Source organism: Quercus lobata, chromosome 9 (genome assembly GCF_001633185.2).
Source record: "Quercus lobata isolate SW786 chromosome 9, ValleyOak3.0 Primary Assembly, whole genome shotgun sequence".
Classification (NCBI taxonomy): Eukaryota; Viridiplantae; Streptophyta; class Magnoliopsida; order Fagales; family Fagaceae; genus Quercus; species Quercus lobata.
In genome coordinates this window covers 11,573,281-11,594,480 of record NC_044912.1, presented here as the reverse complement: position 1 = coordinate 11,594,480, position 21,200 = coordinate 11,573,281, and the positions used below count along the sequence as shown (strand labels likewise).

The window sequence follows — 21,200 nt, the reverse complement described above, 5'->3', positions numbered from 1 at the left end:
ACATGATACATATTACATTTAACTATAATATAAAGACAAGATATTTTTTGTAAATAATGAATTGTGTGGTTGGAATTTTTTTTTAGTACTTCTTACAAATGGAGCATCTTTTATACATTTTAAATGGCCTAAAGTAGAAGCATATATAAGTAAAATTCATCACTTATATAGATTATAAAAATTACAAGACTTTAATAACATATAAAATAAGAAGAAAAAAAATCTACAAAAATTATGCTAGGAATGCGACATAATGTCAATGAAATAACTCCTCTTTTTACACGACCTCTCCACCTAAATCATCAACAAAATGGACCAAAGTGTATTGAATTAAGCGAAGTGGACCATCAGGTCAAAATGGATTGAGTGGACCTAAATGCATTAAAATGTTACGTTGATAAGGCTCCAACGGAGTTAGTGCTTTTGCTTTTAGATATTATATCGATTTCATTTTAGGTGTGTAATTAAAATGAGGTTCTTTCTACCACCACGCACTCTTGGTATAATAATCACTCCATAATTACAAAATTCTTGTAGGATTTAGGGCTGGAGTTCAAGTCTCCAAGAATGAACTTTACATACATATTAAATTAAACTAGAGTAAAATTTCTATCTTATATTAAAATTAAAAAAAAAAAAAAAAAAAAAGAGGTTCTCTCTTAAATTGAGGTCTTGTTTATCTAACCTTGATTTATTTATTTTATTATATTATAGTTGGAGAGAGATTAAATCTAGACTTATCATCAAAAACACCAAAAAAAAATCCAATTAAGCTAGTGAATATTTGGTATGTATAATAATAATAATATAGGAACAAAGTTTCTTTCCAAATTAGTTTGGAGAGAGCCCCTTTAAACTCCCATTAAAAAATTAGTATGACTACATATTTTGAAATCTAACCATTGTATTATATGTTCTTTATATTTTTAACATGCATGTCAAACTTCGTTCAAATCATATATTAATTACTATTTGATCCATAAATGTATTTTTATGTATAATTTAAGACTACAAAAACTTGAAATTTAGACATTTGATTGATGATATAGCTATTAATCTTTGATTTTTTTTGAAATTTTGCAAGTATGGTGGATATTATAAGAAAATGCAATCTAACTGTGGGTTTGTCAAATTTTATATCCAATAAAAAAAATATAAAGAGAGTTTGAAGGGTTTTCACAATGCAATTCAATGCGGTTTGTCCGTAATGTTGAGTGTTAGGGGTGTTCGAGGTGCGATTAGGTGCAATTTTGGGTCATTTTTAGCACCTCACTTTGTTGTACAGTTTGGCCAAAATCATAACCACACTGCACCTCAATTTTGCGGTCACATATACGATGCGGTGCGATGTACATGGTGTGGTTTGGTTGATTTTGGGTTGGTATATTTTTCAAGATGTCATGCCCAATTACTAGTTTACTATTAATAACTGTGGGGCCCAATAATCCGTGGGCCAGGCCCATTTACTTGTTGAGGTCCAAAGGCCCAAGCCGAGGAAGGTGATGGCCCAGACTCGGCAATACAAATATGAAGAAGCCTTGGGACACAGCCGAGGACGATTCAGTCCTCGGCATAACCGAGATTTCACAAGAGGAAAGGGTAAAAGTGGTATAGAAATCACTTTGGAAAAAATCTAAAATATCTATGACATTTAGAAAAGGGTACGCTGGGAAATATAACGACCAGGGTAAGCTGCCCTTACTGCCATTCAATACTCTGCACCTGATAGAGCCGTACACTCTAGCTTTTTCAACCACCCCCAACCACTCCGGGTATGGGCTGATGGGACAAGTATCAGTCTTGGAATGTCGATCCTACACGTGGACGAAGGATAAAAAAACACAGGCTAGTATAAAAGGAAAAGTAAGTAATACATAGAGGAGACTGGGAAAAATGGCCAAAAACCAGAGCCTCCCAGCCCGCCTCCAGGAGAAAAACTCCTAAGGCGAAGACGACTTAACCATGTATGGATATCACGTAAAATCCACCGTTTGGCGACCAAGGCCTAGCCTTTCAAACCCACGCTCTACAAATGATATTGTTTGGGCCTTTTTACGTGCGAACCCAACACTGTTACGGTCCGTCACGAATCGTGTCCTTACAATTGGTGCCGTTTGTGGGGAAGGCTTGTGTGTTGGCATAGGCAGTAGGTCAAGAGAATTCTCTTGTCATTTCTAACAGTTGGTTATAGAGTTCTAGTGTAAAGTTCCGCTAGGGGCTATGGGTCTTGATTAGGGGCTACGCTTAGTAGCGTCAATCGCATGGATGGTTCTAGGGGCTTGGCCGAGGAGATAATTCCCCTAAAACCAAGATCCCACTCCAAAAAACTGAGTTTTTGGATAGAACCAAGGTATTGTATGGTCCTCGGACTCAAACCTATGGGGAAACCAACTACTTGGATGAGAAAACTGAGTTTTTGGACAGAACCAAGGTATTGCATGGTCCTCGGACTCAAACTTATGAGAAAACCAACTACTTGGATGAGAAAACTGAGTTTTGGACAGAACCAAGGTATTGTGTGGTCCTCGGACTCAAACCTATGGGGAAACCAACTACTTAGATGAGAAAACTGAGTTTTGGACAGAACCAAGGTATTGCAAGGTCCTCGGACTCAAACCTATGGGGAAACCAACTACTTAGATGAGAAAACTGAGTTTTGGACAGAACCAAGGTATTGCATGGTCCTCTAACTCAAACCTATGGGGAAACCAACTACTTGGATGAGAAAACTGAGTTTTGGACAGAACCAAGGTATTGCATGGTCCTCGGACTCAAACCTATGGGGAAACCAACTACTTGGATGAGAAAACTGAGTTTTGGACAGAACCAAGGTATTGCATGGTCCTCGGATCCAAACCTATGGGGAAACCAACTACTTGGATGAGAAAATTAAGTTTTGGACAGAATCAAGGTATTGCATGGTCCTCGGACTCAAACCTATGGAGAAACCAACTACTTGGATGAGAAAACTGAGTTTTGGACAGAACCAAGGTATTGTATGGTCCTCGGACCCAAACCTATGGGGAAACCAACTACTTGGATGAGAAAACTGAGTTTTGACAGAACCAAGGTATTGCATGGTCCTCGGACTCAAACCTATGGGGAACCAACTACTTAGATGAGAAAACTGAGTTTTGGACAGAACCAAGGTATTGCATGGTCCTCGGACTCAAACCTATGGGGAAACCAACTACTTGGAGAGAAAACTGAGTTTTGGACAGAACCAAGGTATTGTATGGTCCTCGGACTCAAACCTATGGGGAAACCAACTACTTGGATGAGAAAACTGAGTTTTGGACAGAACCAAGGTATTGTATGGTCCTCGGACCCAAACCTATGGGGAAACCAACTACTTGGATGAGAAAACTGAGTTTTGGACATAACCAAGGTATTGCATGGTCCTCGGACTCAAACCTATGGGGAAACCAACTACTTGGATGAGAAAACTGAGTTTTGGACAGAACCAAGGTATTGTGTGGTCCTGCATGGTCCTCGGACTCAAACCTATGGGGAAACCAACTACTTGGATGAGAAAACTGAGTTTTGGACAGAACCAAGGTATTGCATGGTCCTCGGATCCAAACCTATGGGGAAACCAACTACTTGGATGAGAAAATTGAGTTTTGGACAGAATCAAGGTATTGCATGGTCCTCGGACTCAAACCTATGGGGAAACCAACTACTTGGATGAGAAAACTGAGTTTTGGACAGAACCAAGGTATTGTATGGTCCTTGGACCCAAACCTATGGGGAAACCAACTACTTGGATGAGAAAACTGAGTTTTGGACAGAACCAAGGTATTGTATGGTCCTCGGACCCAAAACTATGGGGAAACCAACTACTTGGATGAGAAAACTGAGTTTTGGACAGAACTAAGGTATTGTATGGTCCTCGGACCCAAACCTATGGGGAAACCAACTACTTGGATGAGAAAACTGAGTTTTGGACAGAACTAAGGTATTGTATGGTCCTCGGACCCAAACCTATGGGGAAACCAACTACTTGGATGAGAAAACTGAGTTTTGGACAGAACCAAGGTATTGTATGGTCCTCGGACCCAAACCTATGGGGAAACCAACTACTTGGATGAGAAAACTGAGTTTCATAAAGTCGGCTACTTAGTAAAAATTCTAAGTTACTCAGTCCTCGGCTCAAATACTATAAAAGGTTAAAGCTATTAAAAGTGTTAAGAAGATGGTAAAACGCCCTACTATTCAGCAACCTACATGGGCTGTTCATTTTGAGGGTGGTATGTCTTCGGATGGCTACTTCCTACACCGTATCGAGCATTCAGTTGTCTTCTCGGCTATTTTTGGGGTAAGTATTGTTTTCGCAGGTTGGCGTTGTTGTGCCAAACAACTCTATTAAAATTATGATAATATCTTTTTCTTAGCAAATATTTTGACCCTAGGTGTCATTAATTCAATGCTATATTATTGTGCCGAACAACACTTGCAAGTTCATGATAGCGCCTTTCTCTTTGATAAGGGATTACGGCCCCAAGTATTGTACTCTAAGGTCGGCGGTATTGTGCCAGGCCGACTCAGTAAGCTCATCATAATGTCCTTTCTTTTTCTGCCTAATAGGAGTTTCAGCTCTAAGTATCACTTGTTCGATTCAGTATCATTAAGCCGGATTGTTTCTATAAACACAGAGCAAGATCTTTTTATTAACTAGGACTTTGGTCCTAGACGTCGGTCAAAGTTTAAAAATAAAAAGAATTCACAAGATTGTACGTCTATTCATCGCGTTATCATTTCGGAAATATAGAGATAGAACATGCGAAGTAAAGTAGTAACAACTTTTATTAATATAAAGATGTATTACAACGTACAAAGAGGGGCTTAAACAAGCCTATACAAAAGGTGGATCACCAAAACAGTAAAAAAAAAAAAAAAAACAAACGACAACAATGCAGACAAATAAACAGTCAGATGTCTTTTTAAACTCGTCTCCGAAATCCTTCCAAACTCTGCCTCAGTAGCGCCCATATTGAGAGAAGGACCTTCTTCAGAAGAAGATGGAGGAGATGAATGAGAAGATGAAGGAGATGAATGAAAAGAAGGAGGAGAAGAAGAGGGAAGAGATGAAAAGAAAGAAAGAGGAGTAAAAGAGGGAGAAGGAAAAGCACCAGGATGGATCTGGTGGTGGAAAGAAGACAAAAGAGAGGCAAAATGAGACACCAGTGAACGAAGAGAGGAAGAAGCAGGGGCACTTAGTCCCTGCCTCAATCCTGACTCCTAACACACTGATGCCATGTTAGTTATGCTTATGAGAGAGCGGCTGGTGCTGATGATGGGTGACCCCAGCTCAGTCACGCCGAATGTTTGGCGTGACGAGCCCCTGCTTCGGATTTTAGCTGAGAGGAGGGTAAAAAGGATTTTGAGTCTCTGCCATCCTTACCCTGACCGAGTCATTTTAAGCTTTGTGAGAATGTGGAGTTTCTAGGAGGGGCATGGTTCTTTCATTATTTGCTCTTATCTCGAGTGTATCACGAGCTAGGATACAACTAGTGAATAAAGTAAACTCTGGAGGAAGCTAAAGGTTTCAGACTTTAGAAGGGCTAAAAGGGACTCTGTACAAAGGAAATAAACTCTTGCCTTCTTTCTTATATGAAGGGTGGAGCGGAAGGTATTTAATTCGTCCAGATTTCCAAAAAATCTGTAAACGAGAATATACCCGTTCCGCTACCCCACATCGTCAGCAAAACCGTCGAATTTAAATAGTCTCGTAACGGTAAGTCATTAAAAGCACATTTATTGAATAACCAAACGGCAGTAACACCTGGTGAATGAGTGCAGAAGAATGTCTCGTAGACCGGTACATTTCCCAGGCAGATAAAGAAACGCCAGCATTAAATAAAAAGCTGAGTTAGACGAGCCGTAATAAAGGCTTGGTATTACCAAAACTCTCCTCTCCAATCAAGAGGTCGGACAACAGGGTTTTGAGGGGCTATTGTGGGGCCCAATAATCCGTGGGCCAGGCCCATTTACTTGTTGAGGTCCAAAGGCCCAAGCCGAGGAAGGTGATGGCCCAGGCTCGGCAATACAAATACGAAGAAGCCTTGGGACACAGTCGAGGACGATTTAGTCCTCGGCATAACCGAGATTTCACAAGAGGAAATGGCAAAAGTGGTATAGAAATAACTTTCGAAAAAATCTAAAATATCTATGACATTTAGAAAAGGGTACGCTGGGAAATATAATGACCAGGGTAAGCTGCCCTTACTGCAATTCAATACTCTGCACCTGATAGAGCCGTACACTCCAGTTTTTTCAACCACCCCCAACCACTCCGGGTATGGGCTGATGGGACAAGTATCAGTCTTGGAATGTCGATCCTACACGTGGACGAAGGATAAAAAAACACGGGCTAGTATAAATGGAAAAGTAAGTAATACATAGAGGAGGCTGGGAAAAATGGCCAAAAACCAGAGCCTCCCAGTCCGCCTCCAGGAGAAAGACTCCTAAGGTGAAGACGACTTAACCATGTATGGATATCACGTAAAATCCACCGTTTGGCGACCAAGACCTAGCCTTTCAAACCCACGTTCTACAAATGATATTGTTTGGACCTTTTTACGTGCGAACCCAACACTGTTACGGTCCGTCACGAATCGTGTCCTTACAATAACCATGACAATATGACAATAATTTTTTTTTTTTAATACATTATGTAACAAAAAAGTAACACAAATATATACATGACAAAAAGAAAATTAATGACAGGTTAATGGTAAATTATAAGTACAAAAATATATACAAAACAAAAGAATAATTGATAACAGTAAACTATACACAATTATACATGATAAACAATATATAACTTGTAACTCAAAAATGCTTAACAAGCAACAACCATAAGTTTCATAATAGTGTACCATATACACTATTAGTTGTGCCTACTGTGAGTTAAAGGGTATAGGGAGAGAAGAGTGCTACTGTGAGATGATAAGTGAATGAGATTTTGTATTTAACCAAAACAAAACTGTTTTTAATGCGAAACTAGAACACGCTAACGTTAGGCTATCGACTTATTTCATATAATATTAAATTATTACTATGTATTTAATAATATATATGAGTGCGGTGCAATGTAGTTTTTCTTATCATAAAATTGCACACCACACTGCACAGTACGGTGCAATTCATTGCCACTTGTGAAGTGAAGCAGTTACTCCATTTTGCGGGCAATTTTGATTAGTTTGGGTGTGTTCATGTGGTTTGAGCGGTTTGGTGAAGAGCTACTCCCTAGCAATAATAATGCTCTTTAGAGAAATAAAAATAGTTCACAAAAAAATAAAAATAAATGAACACACTACATTGGGGTGTGAGTGCTTACAGTCTAACCTCTCCAATACTCAACTCTCAATGATGAAGAAGATAATGAAACTCTGTTGAGTTAAAAGTTCAAACTTTCCCAGTTCACTTCCACACTCTCCCTCTTAAAACTTTAGCCACCACACCACACCCACACCTCCAAAATTTTCAACCCCGCACCCTCCCACTTTCCCAATAAATATGTCCACCATTTCTGCCTCTAATAAATTCTTCACCACCACCACTGATACCTTCTCTTCCATCACAACAACTCCACCTCCAAATTTCCCAAAATTCCCTACCTTTCACCAACCCAAGCTTTTCCCAAAACTCTTTCCTACTCCAACTCCACACCTCCTCACCCACTCTTCAAGAAAATCCCTTACACCAGCATTCTCAAAGTCCTCTGAGGAAGCAGAGGAGCTCTCAGCAGAACCAGAAGACGAGTGGCTGAACAAGCTCCCGGAAAAGAAGAAGCCCCTCTACTCTCACAGCTTGCCTTGCATTGAGGCTTGGCTTAGGAGCTTGGGTTTTTACCAGAGCAAAGAGGACAGGGCCGTTTGGCTTGTGGAGAAGCCCGAGTGGCACGCCCAGCTCTCACTGGATATCACCGAACTCTATATCAGGTTGGTTTTGCGTTTTTGTGCATTGGTGTTATGAATTATGATTACTTCATGGGTTTTCGTGCTTTTGCTGGATAGTGTTGGGGTTATGTATGTCTCTATGTGTGTACTTGTATTTGTATTGGATATTTAATAGTTTATCTGATTTTGGTGATGTGGGGTTCTGGAATTTTGGGTGGTTGATTGATTGGTGGTGTGGTTAGGAATGTGGGGTTTAAAGGTCTAAGAAAAAAAAAATGTTGGGCTTTTATGACTTTGTTTTATTTTGATTTCTTGTCAGGCTGCTATAACATTATGTGCAAAGCATATGAACCTTAGGCCATAGTTTGTATTTGTTTGATGATTGAGGTTGTTCTGGTTTTGATGTTTTTATTTGCTTTTTTCCCAACTTTAAGTAGATTGATGTTGGAGGTTGGAGGTTTTTCAGGCATAGGAATAGTTTGCAGCATTCCAATTTGCCTTTTTTATATCTATAATTCCATAGTTACAATGGGGGAGGGGAGATTTGAACCCTAGACATCTCTATTAAAAACACCAGTCAGTATTACCGAATTAGTTGAGCTACAAGGCTCTTGGCAGCCTTCCACTTTTCCATTTTATAGTTCTGACGAGTTCTAGGATTTGAGATGGTTGATAGATAGGAGGTACTAGGAGACTGGAGTGAATCAATTGATATTTTATGATTTCATAATTTGCAGGTATAGGTGTTTCTCCATTTACAGTAGTTATTAAATATTGATTCATTGAATATTAGCCTTTTGCTTTTACGTGGGGTGGGGGTCTGAGGGAGGGCACAGCTACACAGAACCATAAGAGCCGTGAAATTTATTGAATGAGAAGAGATTTCAATGACCTGTACGTCAAGTTCTGTAACTTAGCTATGAAATTTATTTAGGATGGACCAAATCACTTCAACAAGTTACAAGCTGCCTGTAGTTCTAGCCACTTAACCGTTTATATTTGTATCTATGTTGAAATTTGAAAACTAAGTTCAACAACTTAGATTAGACAAAAAAACCATGTCTGGGTGATAGCTAATGAATTATTCTAGGCATAATCTGTGATTGGAGATATTACTCCATCTCTTGCAATAAAATTGTATAATGTTTAAATATTATTGGAGTTTGATTGAAACCTCTCTAGAACTGCACATGTTTCTAGGTGCAATCACTTTCAAATATATGTGGGTTAGTGCCTTGAAAGTATCCACATGAGCCTGTAAGCTACTTAGAAAAGAGAGGGTCATGGTAAAGGATGAGATTGAGAAGTTTCAGCTTGTTGGCAACGGTGGAGGTTAGAGGAGGGAGACAAACAGCACAGCATTTGATGTTGTTGGGGTTCCCCAGCATCAGCTCAAGTGTGTGTCTGTAAACATACTCTCTGTTTCTCTCTAGTCTACCTAGGTTTTATTTAACTCTGCTCATGTGCTGCAGGCTGGGGTATGATCCCAGGTCAGATCATAGGTCACTCCACATCATTGTAGCTTACTTAAAGTTTTAGAGAGTGGATGGATGTTTCTAGCATTTTTACTCTGTCTAGCTACTTGGAAGCACACCATTTATTGTCTGGTATTTATGGTCTGTGCTGTATTTGAGTCAATACATAATTACCGACTATTGAATCTTTCTTGCTAAATATTTAGTTCCAAATACTGTTTTGTGTTTTGTGTGATAATATAGAAATTAGAGGTACCCTGTTATCACTATTGCTGGACCCATCCTACTTTCATTGCATGTGATGATTAGTCCCATGTCTGTGAAAGCAAGCTTCTTGATAGTCCTCCTGTTGCTTGCCTTTGAATTCTCCTTTTATAGGACTGTGAATTAGCTACTGAAAACTTGGAGCATGTGATAGTTTCTCCATATATCCAACGGAAACAAAGATAGGGATTTTAAATCATCACCATATAGCTTCTGTCAGTTTTATCTAGGGTTTAGACGTTTTCTTTTGGATAGGATAAATGGCAGAAAAGAAAATATGTGGCTGACCCTAAGTAGTTTGCTGAGTATCCATAGTTGACCTCAAGATTTTGGGACTAAGGTTTGATCATTGTTGTTGTTTGATGTTTACTTTTGGGATGGGTCTTGGTCATATGTATCATAGTTTTATGTCTTTGGATATCAGAAGCTATCAGTCTTAATCGTTCTCAGCAGAAGTGATGTTCTAAAAATTGTTTTTGGGGAAATACTCGTTGATAAAAAATGGGAATTCCAAACGTCTTGGCGGTTTCTGGCCGCTTTTGACAAAGGTTCGAGGAAGAGACAAATTGGAATATGATGAGGTATGAGGATGAGGAGAGCAGAAATTTATTTATTTTTCTTACTTTTTAAGAAGAATTTTTCTTGCTTTTTAAGAAGAAAAGAGGAAATATATATTAAGGAGAGAGAGAGAGAGAGAGAGAGGACAGTGTTCTAGTTTTGACTGTTTTTGTTTTTTTAAATTAATCACCTAATATATTGAGAGGTTAAAAATTTAACTGGAGGTCCCCCAACTTCTCTCTTAATTAAAGAAAGAAGGGTGAGGGGTTGGGGTGTAAGACTTGGGTTTCATACTTTCATTATTGGCTTATATTGAAGTCCTGTCGTGGCTTCACTTTTGAGGATTATGAGAGTAAAATAGGAGTTAATTTGGAAATTGGAAATGAATTCACTTTTTTTTTTGATTATTACATCTGTTTATGAATCTTGAAAACTGCATTTGATGCAGGTATATGAAGAGTGGACCTGGGAGTCTTGAAAAGGATGTTGAGAGGAGATTTAGTTATGCACTTAGCAGAGAGGATATTGAGAATGCTGTACTTGGAGGACCTTAACTCCTATATTGATTAATCTTGCCATCATATTGTTTTATCAGCTGAATTTATTAGGTAACTTCCTACCGAGTCCTGATTTGCATGACTGGTGGACAGAATTAGAATCACTGATGCTTTTCTATTTTTTATTTTCTTATTATTGAATGCAAAATGAAAGTAATGTTTCATGCAATAAGCATACTATTTAATTGGGAACACGCCATTATTAATTTGTGTGAGAGTTGGGGAGAATGTGGATGCCCCCATAAGGCTTCAACGTTTGTGGCTCCAAAGTTATATACATCCCAGTAGGAAAATCTATAATTCCATGAAGATGTGTTAAACAGAACTGCCCAAATGAAAATTGTGCTGAAAATACATTTCCACCCTTCCCATGGTTTTTGAAGTCTGCATGAGAACTTATTATTAGACCTAGTGCAGTTCTGCAGACTGAGAATGGGACCAATATTCCTTCACAAGCTGCCTGAAGAGCGAACCTTCTTTGTTCATTAACTTCATAGGTGTATCATATTCCACTAGTTTTCCTGAAACAGAAATGGAAACATCTCCTTCAGATTTTTAAACAAGGATATTTCAGTATGGAAAATTATTTTCTATGGAACATCCCTTTCACTTTGCATAATTTTATTTGACTTCTAATTTACTTGACTTTACGTTAAAGATCAGATCTTTCGGAACAGTGCATATTATGTATGTTTTTGACATGAATCCACCAACTGCAATATGACACCTACTCATTGATCTTTACAGTATAAAATTTGGTGGAATGACTACAATTCTCTTTAAGGAACAAGTCTTTCATAGTGTAGAAGGATTGTCTTTGCATTTATATTATTAAGTTTGTGTGGTCAACTTTAGCAAAGGAATTATAGAAATATTGAATATTTTGTTCTTAATTTTGGAATCCATCACAGTTGGTTGTGGCATTTATTGTAACTTACCATCACTAATGGCAAGAACCATTGTGCAATCCATCACAGTTGGTATCCTGTGTGCCACTGTGATTACAGTACAATCTGCAAATTCAGTCCGAATAGTTTTCTGCAGAATCATATCAGTAGCATTATCAATTGATGCGGTTGCTTCATCAAGTACCAATACCCGACTTCTCCTCAAAAGTGCACGACCTAGGCAAAATAATTGCCGTTGCCCCATGCTCCAATTAGATCCATCTTCCACAACTGAGTAGCAGGTTCACAGTTGTTAATGTTCATCATAGTTAAAAAAATCAAAACATGTCACATTTTATAGTATGGAAACTAACCTAAGGAGTCTAGGCCCTCTTCTTTCTTCTGAACAGCCTCTTGTAGTTGACACTTTCCAAGAACCTTCAAAAATGAACATTGATAGATTAGTCTGCATTTGCAACCCTTGCAGAAATGTACAACCTTAAAACACTAATCACCACTTTATACCAGCATTGTTTTACTAGTGGTAGATCCATTAATCTAGTACAAAGCAACCATAGGCAGAAAAAAAATGAAGGATCACCTCCCAAATTTCTTGGTCGGAATGCTGACATAAGGGGTCCAAATTATATCTGAGAGTCCCATTAAAAAGAGTAGGGTCTTGAGGTATTATTCCAAAACGTGACCTTAGGTCATGAAGGCCAATTGAAGAGATTTCAATGCCATCGACTATAATCTTCCCTCCAGCTGGCTCCACCAGACGAAAAAGAGCACCTATGAGAGTAGACTTACCACTGCCAGTTCGGCCAACAATACCAATCTTGTGCCCTCCTTCAAAAGTGCAACTTATACCACAAAGAATAAGTGGTGCATTGGGCCTATATCTGACCTGTTTTCATATCAATTTTTTCAGTATGTACATTAACACTTCCTTTGATTTAACACCTAGTAATAATCATTTACCTGCAAATCTTGTATCTCCACTTTACCCACAGCTGGCCAATTAGTTGGGGGGTGGTTCCCTTCTATCACTTCAGGGGCTTCACTGGGAATGTGCATGTATTGATTTAGCCTTTCTACAGAAATGATGTCATTTGCTACACTGCACTGCTTTTGAATTGAACGGACAAGCATCATGTTCAAGGAAAGACCATAAGAAAGTGCCATCCCAATAAATCCTGTGTTTGCAAATATCATATAAAAGGGTCAGTAGTTCAATTTCATTCTAAGAATTTGATTTCCAAAAATTTCTTCCTATAAAAGAAAGCTGACATATAGATATAGTCACCAGAATGACAAATGACTGCAATGGTCATTCTTCCAAAAATAGCAAATGTATACTTACCGGGGCTAAATGTACTGGGAGGAAGCAAAACCATGCAAAGTGATGCAGAGGCAAGAACAGCCGCACTTACTATTTCTATCCATTGAATCAACCACTCATTTGCTGAAAAACTGTGGAAAAAAGGACTAGCATTTGTGTCAATGAGGCCAAGATTCTTTGTGAAGAATTGTTCTTCCTTATCAAAAGCCCTTATTGTCATGGCTCCTGCTGCAGACTCGGCTAGATGATTTGCTACAAAGGACTTGGTCGTTCCATTTATCCGCATCAATTCTTTTGCAGAGGTAAAGTAATATCTCTGGTAAAAAGAAATGCAACTTTCTGTTACTTGTTAAAACAAAAGAAAAATCAATCACATTTTCGTTGAATAAAAAGTAAAAAAGGCTTCCTTGTAGACAGCAAAAGAGGATAATTGCTACTCTATAGTCAATACAATGGATCCAATTAGATCATCATTTTCCAAGGAAAGGAAAAATTGTTACTTTAGTACTTATATACTATAGGAGCATCATGTAGCCAAGGGTAATAGTCACAGATTGTCTAAAATATTGTTGATTTATATGGCATATGAAAGAGAACTGCTTCCAGAGAATATTATTCATGAAAGGACCTTGTATAGTAATACCTGTAATCTAGTTGCAAGATAAACCATTGGTATAGAGACAAAGAGGACCTGCCAGGTGACAATGGCTAGTACTACAAGAGTAGAACAAGCATTACTGGTAGATGTAACAGAAAAGACAAGGCTGAATGGGACATCAAGATCTATGATACTCAGATCATAAGAGACCTGCGCATATTGACAGGACACACGATAGAAACATTAGTTTTAGAAATCAAACAATAGGACATTGACATTTTAGAAACGTCCACTGTGCCTACCCGACTAAGTATCCTTCCCAGAGGTGTGGAGTCGTAGAAAGACATAGGTGCATGAAAAAGCGAGTCTAGTAGATCTGAAAACAAGGATTCTGAAGATCTAAGACCCAAAACAACTGTAGAAAGAGATCTACCTAATAAAAACAGTACTGAGGCCAATCCAATCACCATATAAACCAAGACCAATCTAAGTGTGCTAACATTAGAATTATCAATGTTAGCAGCCATCCAAGAATTCTGCAATATCTGAGCAGCCACAAATAAAAGTTGAGAGAGACAGGCAATAAAGAAGTACAAGAACCCTCTGTTCTGATTCAGATATTGCATGTAAGGTTTGAGGCCCATATCTCCTGTTTCTCTCTCTTCTTGCTTAATCAATTGATCACCTTTATATGCTTTTGATTCCTTCTCTACATAAGTGCTCTTAATCTCTCTGGATGATGTTCCTTGTCTATGGGTAGAACTAAAATCTGTAAGCCTTTCAGAACCTGCCGTCACTTTGTGTGCATTAACAAGGTCTTGAAATTCCTTTCTTGAGGCCAACAACTTCTGATAATGAGATTCTTGTAGGATTTCCCCATTTGACATCAACTGTCCATAAAATCAAACTCACATCAAATTGTTGTGTGGAACTAACCAATTCTAACTAAGGAAAATATCAATAAAATTTTACATAAAAAGTAAAGTAAGGATCGCTATGTTGTGCAGGTTAACTGAGTCTTTAAGTGCATGGTTCATGGAATAACTAGATTTTAAAAAAAGAGAACCATGGTAACCTAATCTTCAACAGGCATTCTGTCATCTTACACAGATATTAGGGACTTTTTTCCCAATGAATATAGACATGGTGGCTTTGAGAGACCCTCCAAAATAGTTTTAGTGGTTCTAATAGGGGGAAAAAGACTAAATTCCTGTCATTTACCTCACCAAGTGCTCTGTGTACTTCAGTCTATCATTAAATTCAGTATACTAACCAAAACAGAATTGAAAGCAGGCAGGAAGTCAACTTGATGGGTCACAAGTAAGACCGTCTTTGTTGAAAGCGCTTCCATAACATATTCCTGTCACAGTTAAGTAAGCTTGCACTTGAAGTTAGAAATTGAACACAGATAGATAGTGAAAAATAACAAAGATGTGGAAGGTGCTGGGAAAATACAATTACATTAAATATGCTTGTAGCAGTCTGTGCATCCAATGCACTGAATGGATCATCCAAGAGATATATGTCAGAATCCTGATAGAGAGCACGGGCTAGCTGAACGCGTTGCTTCTGACCACCACTCAGATTAATACCTCTCTCACCTATTACAGTGAGATCACCAAATGGAAGCAACTCAAGGTCCTTAATCAATGAACACCTCTCTAGTGTTTCTCTGTATCTTTCACTATCCATAGCAGACCCAAATAAAATATTCTCCTGTATTGTCCCACTTTGTATCCATGCTGTTTGAGAAACATAGGATATCTTCCCATAGACTTTTATCTGTAATTTTAATAAATGAATCAGATTACACAGTTAGAATACTTTAACCTTTTCCAATATTAGATGGGCACTACATTTATGTTCGATGGATGTATGCTTGGGAATTGTTGGAGTGCATATAATAAGAGACAGGTCTTAAAAATTTTGACTTGGTCAGAAATTCATAGGGACAATAAACCTGTTTGATGTGCTATAAAGGTTGGTATTTTGAAGGCCTATGATTCCATTAAATGGGATTTTGTTTTGCTCAGCTAAGATAATAAAGCTGTTTGATTTGCAAAATACTTGATTGCGGTCAATGGAGGATTGGTGGGTTATTTCGAAGGGAAAAAAAAAGGTTGATACAAGGGGATGTGACTCTGTGAAATGGCCATGAAATTTTTTTCCATTGAATGGGGTTTGGGTAGTGGATTTGGGTATCATCCTATGCGTGCTAAAATATAGCTCACTGATTTGTGCCTCATGGCTGATCTAGTGGTGTTCAGTCAAATTCTTGAGGAGTTCAAGGAGATGTCAGGGATGGCTGCTAATTCCAGTAAATCTGAAGTTTTATTTTCTCCTCTGGTGTTGATGTTGATTCCAAGTCTGAGTTCCTTGGCATTTTGAAGTTCAAGGAAGATTAGCCTCCCATTAGGTACCTTTAATTCCCAGAATTGTCCTTAAATGAGTGCAGGCCTCTTGTGGAAAAAAATTAGCAAATGGATCAACTTTTGGAGTGGAAGGAATTTATCCTTTGCTTTTATAGTACTATTGATCAAATTGACTGTTAGGGTGTCAATAGATTGACTGCTGGCAAAACGTGAACAAAACTTTTGAGTCTTGTTGAGTCTAGGATGTGTTTTTTCAAATCCAAGACAAAGACCCAAGTTCCCCATATGGGAAGAACCGAGTAATGCTACTAAGCCACAAGGATCTTGGCATATGTGAGGTGGTATTGCTACTTTTGCTATTCCTAAAGTAGCTTGGAAGGATCTTACTTTTCCCAAGCAGGAAGGTGGTTTGCAGGTCTGTAAGCTGGTTGAATGGAATAGGGCTGCCGTTATGCGTTTTATTTTGATTATTTTTGCTAGAGCTGGGTCTATTTGGGTTGCTTGGTTTCAAGTTAGGAATTAAGTCAGGTCTCTTTTAAGGAATAAGGTGGGGAATGGTGAAGTCATCTTCATTTGTGATGATTCATGGCATCTTGATGAGGCTTTGATTCAGCAATATGGACACAGAATTGCTTAAGATATTGCTAGCTATTTTCCAAACAGGTTATCCACTTTTATTCTCAATGTGCAATGCCAGTGGAATTAGCCTCAGCTAGGTCTGATAATTTAGTCCTAATACAAAGTAGGTTGTAGGGGATTCAGTTGGGTGATATTGATAAGTTGAGTCGTTTCCTTCAGCAAAAAAGAGTATAATTGCAAAGGTACCTGGAAGGCCATATGTAATAAGAAGCTTTAAATTAGCTAGTGGAAGCTGGTATGGTTTTCCAAAAACATTCCTAAGTATGCTTTTGTATGCTAGTTAGCTCTGTAAAACAGGCTAACAAAGGTAGGCTAGCTCAGCTGCTTGGGTTTTCAAGGCGAATGTGATGTGTTTTGTAGGAGTAAAATTGAAGCTCGAAACCATTTATAAATGTTCCTTCACTAAAAGAAATTGGGAAGTTGTTTTAAGCAAGTGCCCAATGAGAAGGCAGGTTGGTGACCAGTGTTATGAACTGGACTGCACTGTAAGGAAGCTAAATGGTGAAAAGCTTCAGCGAACTATATGCAAGCTGGCTTGGAGTGCTGTCATCTACCATATGTGGCTTGATAGGAATGCTAGGATTCACAATGGAATAGTTTGGTCAGAAGTTGACTTGGAGCAAAGTTTTGTTGCTGAATGGCTTGCTTGGAGTGAGAATGTTAAAGACTATTCAAAATAGCGATCTTTATAATTTATGGAGACTACCTATCTCTGGTGTTTTCCTTTAATGAAATTTCACATACATTAAAAAAAAAAAAAAAAATGACCTGAATTTTTGGAATGAAAGTAAAAGAGCTGTAGTAACTTACGCTTCCCTGAATCTTTGGAACTTCTCCGAGAATTGCTGCTAGAAGGGTTGACTTGCCTGAGCCAACTTCTCCACATATAGCCACCTTTTCACCAGGTCTAACCTCCAAATTTATGTTTCTTAGAGTGGGCTTCGGTGAATTCTCTTCCCATGAAAATTTGGCTGAGTTAATAAAAATGGTGTGATTCATTCTTTCCACATTGCAGTTCTGCTGGACGTGTGCACTCTGCAGCTCTGGTGCCTCAAGGAATTTCACAATCCGTGCAAATGCAACCTTCGCTTGAATTGTCACCCCGATAACATCAGGAATAGATGCAATAGGATCCTGAACAAGGCGAAAAGTTGCTACGAAGGTGAAAACATTATTTGCATGTAGTGGAACTCCGAGGAAATAACATGCTACAAAGGTAGCAGATGAGACCAAAACAGGAGTTGACCAAAAGAGAAGGCTATGATATGCTTTGTCTAACTGCACTGCAGATAACCATTTGAACTCCACCTTCCTTAAATTTTCTATGACTTGCTTGAAATGGGTTTCCCAAGCATACAATTTCAGGACCTTCATGTTCACTAGAGTCTCAGAACTAGCCTTCAGTCTCTCATCCTGTGCCACCATTAGCTTAGATTGAGACTTATGCTGTAACTTTGCAAGTGGAACATTGCAAAGCACGGTGAGAATGATCACCACCAGTGCCGCAATTGTTGCTAGCCCCACTGCGTGGAAAAGAATTAGCAATGCAAGACATAGCTGGAGGCTTGTTGTCCAAGTTTGGTGGAACCAAAATGGAAATTCTCCAATCCTGTAGGCATCTACTGTGACATAGTTCATTATCTCACCACCTGAGTGCATCAACCTCGCAGAGTTGGATAATCTTAGTTGTTTGTTATAAATGGCCGCTAAGAGCAATGACCTCACTTTTAGGCCAATAAGCCTGCTCCGGAAGTACCACTGCCTTTGCGAAATGGATTCTATGCACTTTGAAAAGAAAAATGATATTGCCAATAAGTGACCTTCATACTTGAAACTTTCTTTTCCCTCCGCAACCAAAATGAAGGCGTTCAGAAGTAGAGGACCCATAGATAGTGTGACAATCTTTAACACAGCAAAGCAACCAGACAAGAAAATTTCTTTCCAGTGGCATAAAATTATTGCCCACAGGATTGATGTTTGGGATGATGGTTCTGCCCTTTTCTGCTGATTCAATTGCTCCAAGAATAGAAAATAGCAATTTTCTGCTCGATCTGCCTCTCGTAACTTGGGTATATCTTCATCCTCAAGGGTTTTCTCCCTGCCCTTTTTCATCAATGGATTCAACCACCAAAATGACATTTTACTGAAGAATCTGGCTTCAGCAAAAGGAGTAACAACTACTCCTGAATCACTTTTACTGATGTTACTGGCCTCAAAATTCAAGGGAGTGTTGAGGTCATCTTCGTTCGATCTGTTTTCCCTCTCTTCATATGTATACTTATATGTGCACAACAGCAACAATATTGCTCCTGGAAGGGACAGAATATCTAAAACTGTCTTTACTGGAACTTTTTGGCTGGAAATGGCAGTGACCAGGGACAACACACAGACAATCCCAGCAAGCAAGAAGGCAAGAATGGACAATAGTCGCAATAGCCCTCTTGAAAGTTGTTTCCCTCTAAGGCTCACGACTAAGCCCACCAACAGCCATATGAAGCCTTGAAACAACACCAGTAACCACTGATCCAAAGGCAGAGCTATGTGGGTTTTCCTCAAATTCTCCTCTAAAATCCAGAAGGCCAAGCATAAATACACTAATCCGAGACAGCCATTGAAGATTGCAGAAACTATCTGCAAATTTGATAATCCGTGAAATTGGCCACGAATGTGAATTGTTCTTGGTGACGACTTCTGAATCATATTGTATTAGATCTTAAGTATTAGCAGAATGTCAGAATGAGTGACACATGAAGAGGGATGACAATCAAAACTAGAACAGTAGGTTTTGCCACCACTGTCTGAACAGCCAGAGCCTCGATGAATCTTTTCTTTTATCTTCCCTCTTCAAACTCTGTGTTGAATACAAGACAGACTTAAATATATAACAATAAAAAGGTCAAAGCATATCTCTTTAGTACTGAATCTATCCTAAGCAAAAAGGGTGCGCGTGATTGATCATGCTTAAGAGAATGCACAATATGCACCCATCATGAAGCTAGTGACATGATCAAGTGCACTGGCAACCCAAGATGACATACAAAACTTCCTTAATAGAATAAAAACTAGTTCAAAGAATGGACATGAAGTGAACCTCCATTGAGAACTGTCTGCTTGTGAAAGATGATATGTTTATGATTACATACATAGAAAATTAACGAAAAAGTTCACGATTATGAAGGACAGATATACCTCAATACACCAAAGCAGGCGCTTTCTCCTTTTCTTAGCTAGCCGTTTACGGTATACAGAGAGTCCGTGCAAAACTTCCTTTCAGAGAGCCTTCATCATTATGTTCAACAACTCATAATCTATAACAAAGCTACATGATACATTTTTTACCATATGGAAGAAGAAGAAGAAGAAGAGAGAACAATACACAGTATTTGATATAGACATTAAAAATTTTAGTACTACGTGGTTGTCATTGACATAAATCAAAAACTGGTCTCCACTGCTGAAGTTGACATTACTACTGGTGTACTGATTAGTGAGTACTAACTCATGCATTGTTCCCATTACCTATACATCAACTCCCTTGTCGTGGCCTAACTTAACTAAGCTCACACATCAAAAAAAAAAAAAAAAACTGAGTTCTACTGGAAATGAACATGCGCATATTGGTAACATAAATCATGCATTGATGTATGCAACGACAAAGTATATTATTGGTTTCCTGAAAGTAGCTAGCTGGGTCTTTTTCTCTCAATGGACGCATGAAAACTAAATTTCATTTTTTTATAGCGTCACTTTCAGATTTCTCAAAAAAGTTGTTTCACTTTTGAAACAAAATAAGTTAAAACCTTGACTACGTGTTTTACTAGAACGTAAGGACCACAAAGCCAGGTACAGAGCTTATAGATAATGATGACTAAATTTCATTTTTTTATAGCGTCGCTTTCAGATTTCTGAAAAAAGTTGTTTGCCTTTTGAAACAAAATAAGTTAAAACCTTGACTACGTGTTCAAAACGCTTACTAGAAGCCAGGTATAGGGCTTAGAGCAATTACATCAGTTTGTGTATAAATTTTTTTATTTTACACATTTAAAATCTACTTTTTTTATTTTACACATTTATTTTTACAAAACACCTGTATCAATTTATTTATTATACACATTTATTCAAATAAAATATTCATTTATTTACTCACACAGCCATCGATCCACACCCACAATCCACACCAGTATCACACCGAAATATCCACACAACCCACCGGCAGAAAACCAGAAAAACAAACCTAGCAAAATGGATCAAAACCTACTTATCAAGATCAACGTCTCGCCTTGAGCAACAAGATCGACGCCTCCGGTGGCAATGGCGAGAATGAGAAACAAGATCGACACTTTACATCGACATCTTCGATGGCGATGGCGAGAACGAAAAACAAGATCGACGCCTCCAAAGGCAAGCGGTGGCGATGGCGAGAGACATTCAACTCAAAACCCACTGATCAAGCCCATTCAACCTAAAAACAACGAGAAACATGGAAGAAAGAGCGATCGGCGGCAGTGGCGATCGACGGAAGAGGAAGAAAGATTGATGAGAGGAAGAAAAAGAGAGTTGTGCGCCTGAGAGGGAGAGAGAGGGAGCTGAGAGTCAGGTACATA

The 21,200-nt window shown here is 38.5% G+C and overlaps 2 protein-coding genes across 2 annotated transcripts; one reads left to right on the top strand and one right to left on the bottom strand.

Moving 5' to 3' along the window:
- The first annotated feature begins 7,342 nt into the window (after positions 1–7,342).
- On the top strand, positions 7,343–10,964 carry LOC115962171. The gene is made up of 2 exons (XM_031081057.1): positions 7,343–7,946; positions 10,650–10,964. Exons 1-2 carry the CDS (start codon positions 7,522–7,524, stop codon positions 10,753–10,755), a joined length of 531 nt encoding a protein of 176 aa, XP_030936917.1. The 5' UTR covers positions 7,343–7,521; the 3' UTR covers positions 10,756–10,964.
- A 181-nt stretch (positions 10,965–11,145) lies between these two features.
- Positions 11,146–20,151, bottom strand: LOC115962169 (ABC transporter C family member 10-like). Its single transcript, XM_031081055.1, has 12 exons — positions 19,786–20,151; positions 17,407–19,447; positions 15,047–15,367; positions 14,859–14,945; positions 13,888–14,475; positions 13,631–13,795; positions 13,009–13,303; positions 12,627–12,841; positions 12,247–12,552; positions 12,020–12,083; positions 11,697–11,936; positions 11,146–11,279 (listed from the first exon to the last, which is right to left on the bottom strand). The coding sequence occupies exons 2-12, from the start codon at positions 19,294–19,296 to the stop codon at positions 11,167–11,169; spliced, it is 4,284 nt and encodes a 1,427-aa protein (XP_030936915.1). The 5' UTR covers positions 19,297–19,447; positions 19,786–20,151; the 3' UTR covers positions 11,146–11,166.
- Between the last annotated feature and the right edge of the window lie 1,049 nt (positions 20,152–21,200).

What these genes read in the sequence shown, in the direction of transcription:
- LOC115962171 (XM_031081057.1), top strand. Translation starts at nt 7,522, where the DNA reads ATGTCCACCATTTCTGCCTCTAATAAATTCTTCACCACCACCACTGAT. An exon ending in ATCACCGAACTCTATATCAG is followed by an intron (nt 7,947 to 10,649) that starts GTTGGTTTTGCG and finishes CATTTGATGCAG; the next exon opens with GTATATGAAGAGTGGACCTG.
- LOC115962169 (XM_031081055.1), bottom strand. Translation starts at nt 19,296, where the DNA reads ATGATTCAGAAGTCGTCACCAAGAACAATTCACATTCGTGGCCAATTT. An exon ending in TTCCAAAGATTCAGGGAAGC is followed by an intron (nt 15,368 to 17,406) that starts GTAAGTTACTAC and finishes TTAAAATTACAG; the next exon opens with ATAAAAGTCTATGGGAAGAT. An exon ending in TGGGAAGGATACTTAGTCGG is followed by an intron (nt 13,796 to 13,887) that starts GTAGGCACAGTG and finishes CAATATGCGCAG; the next exon opens with GTCTCTTATGATCTGAGTAT.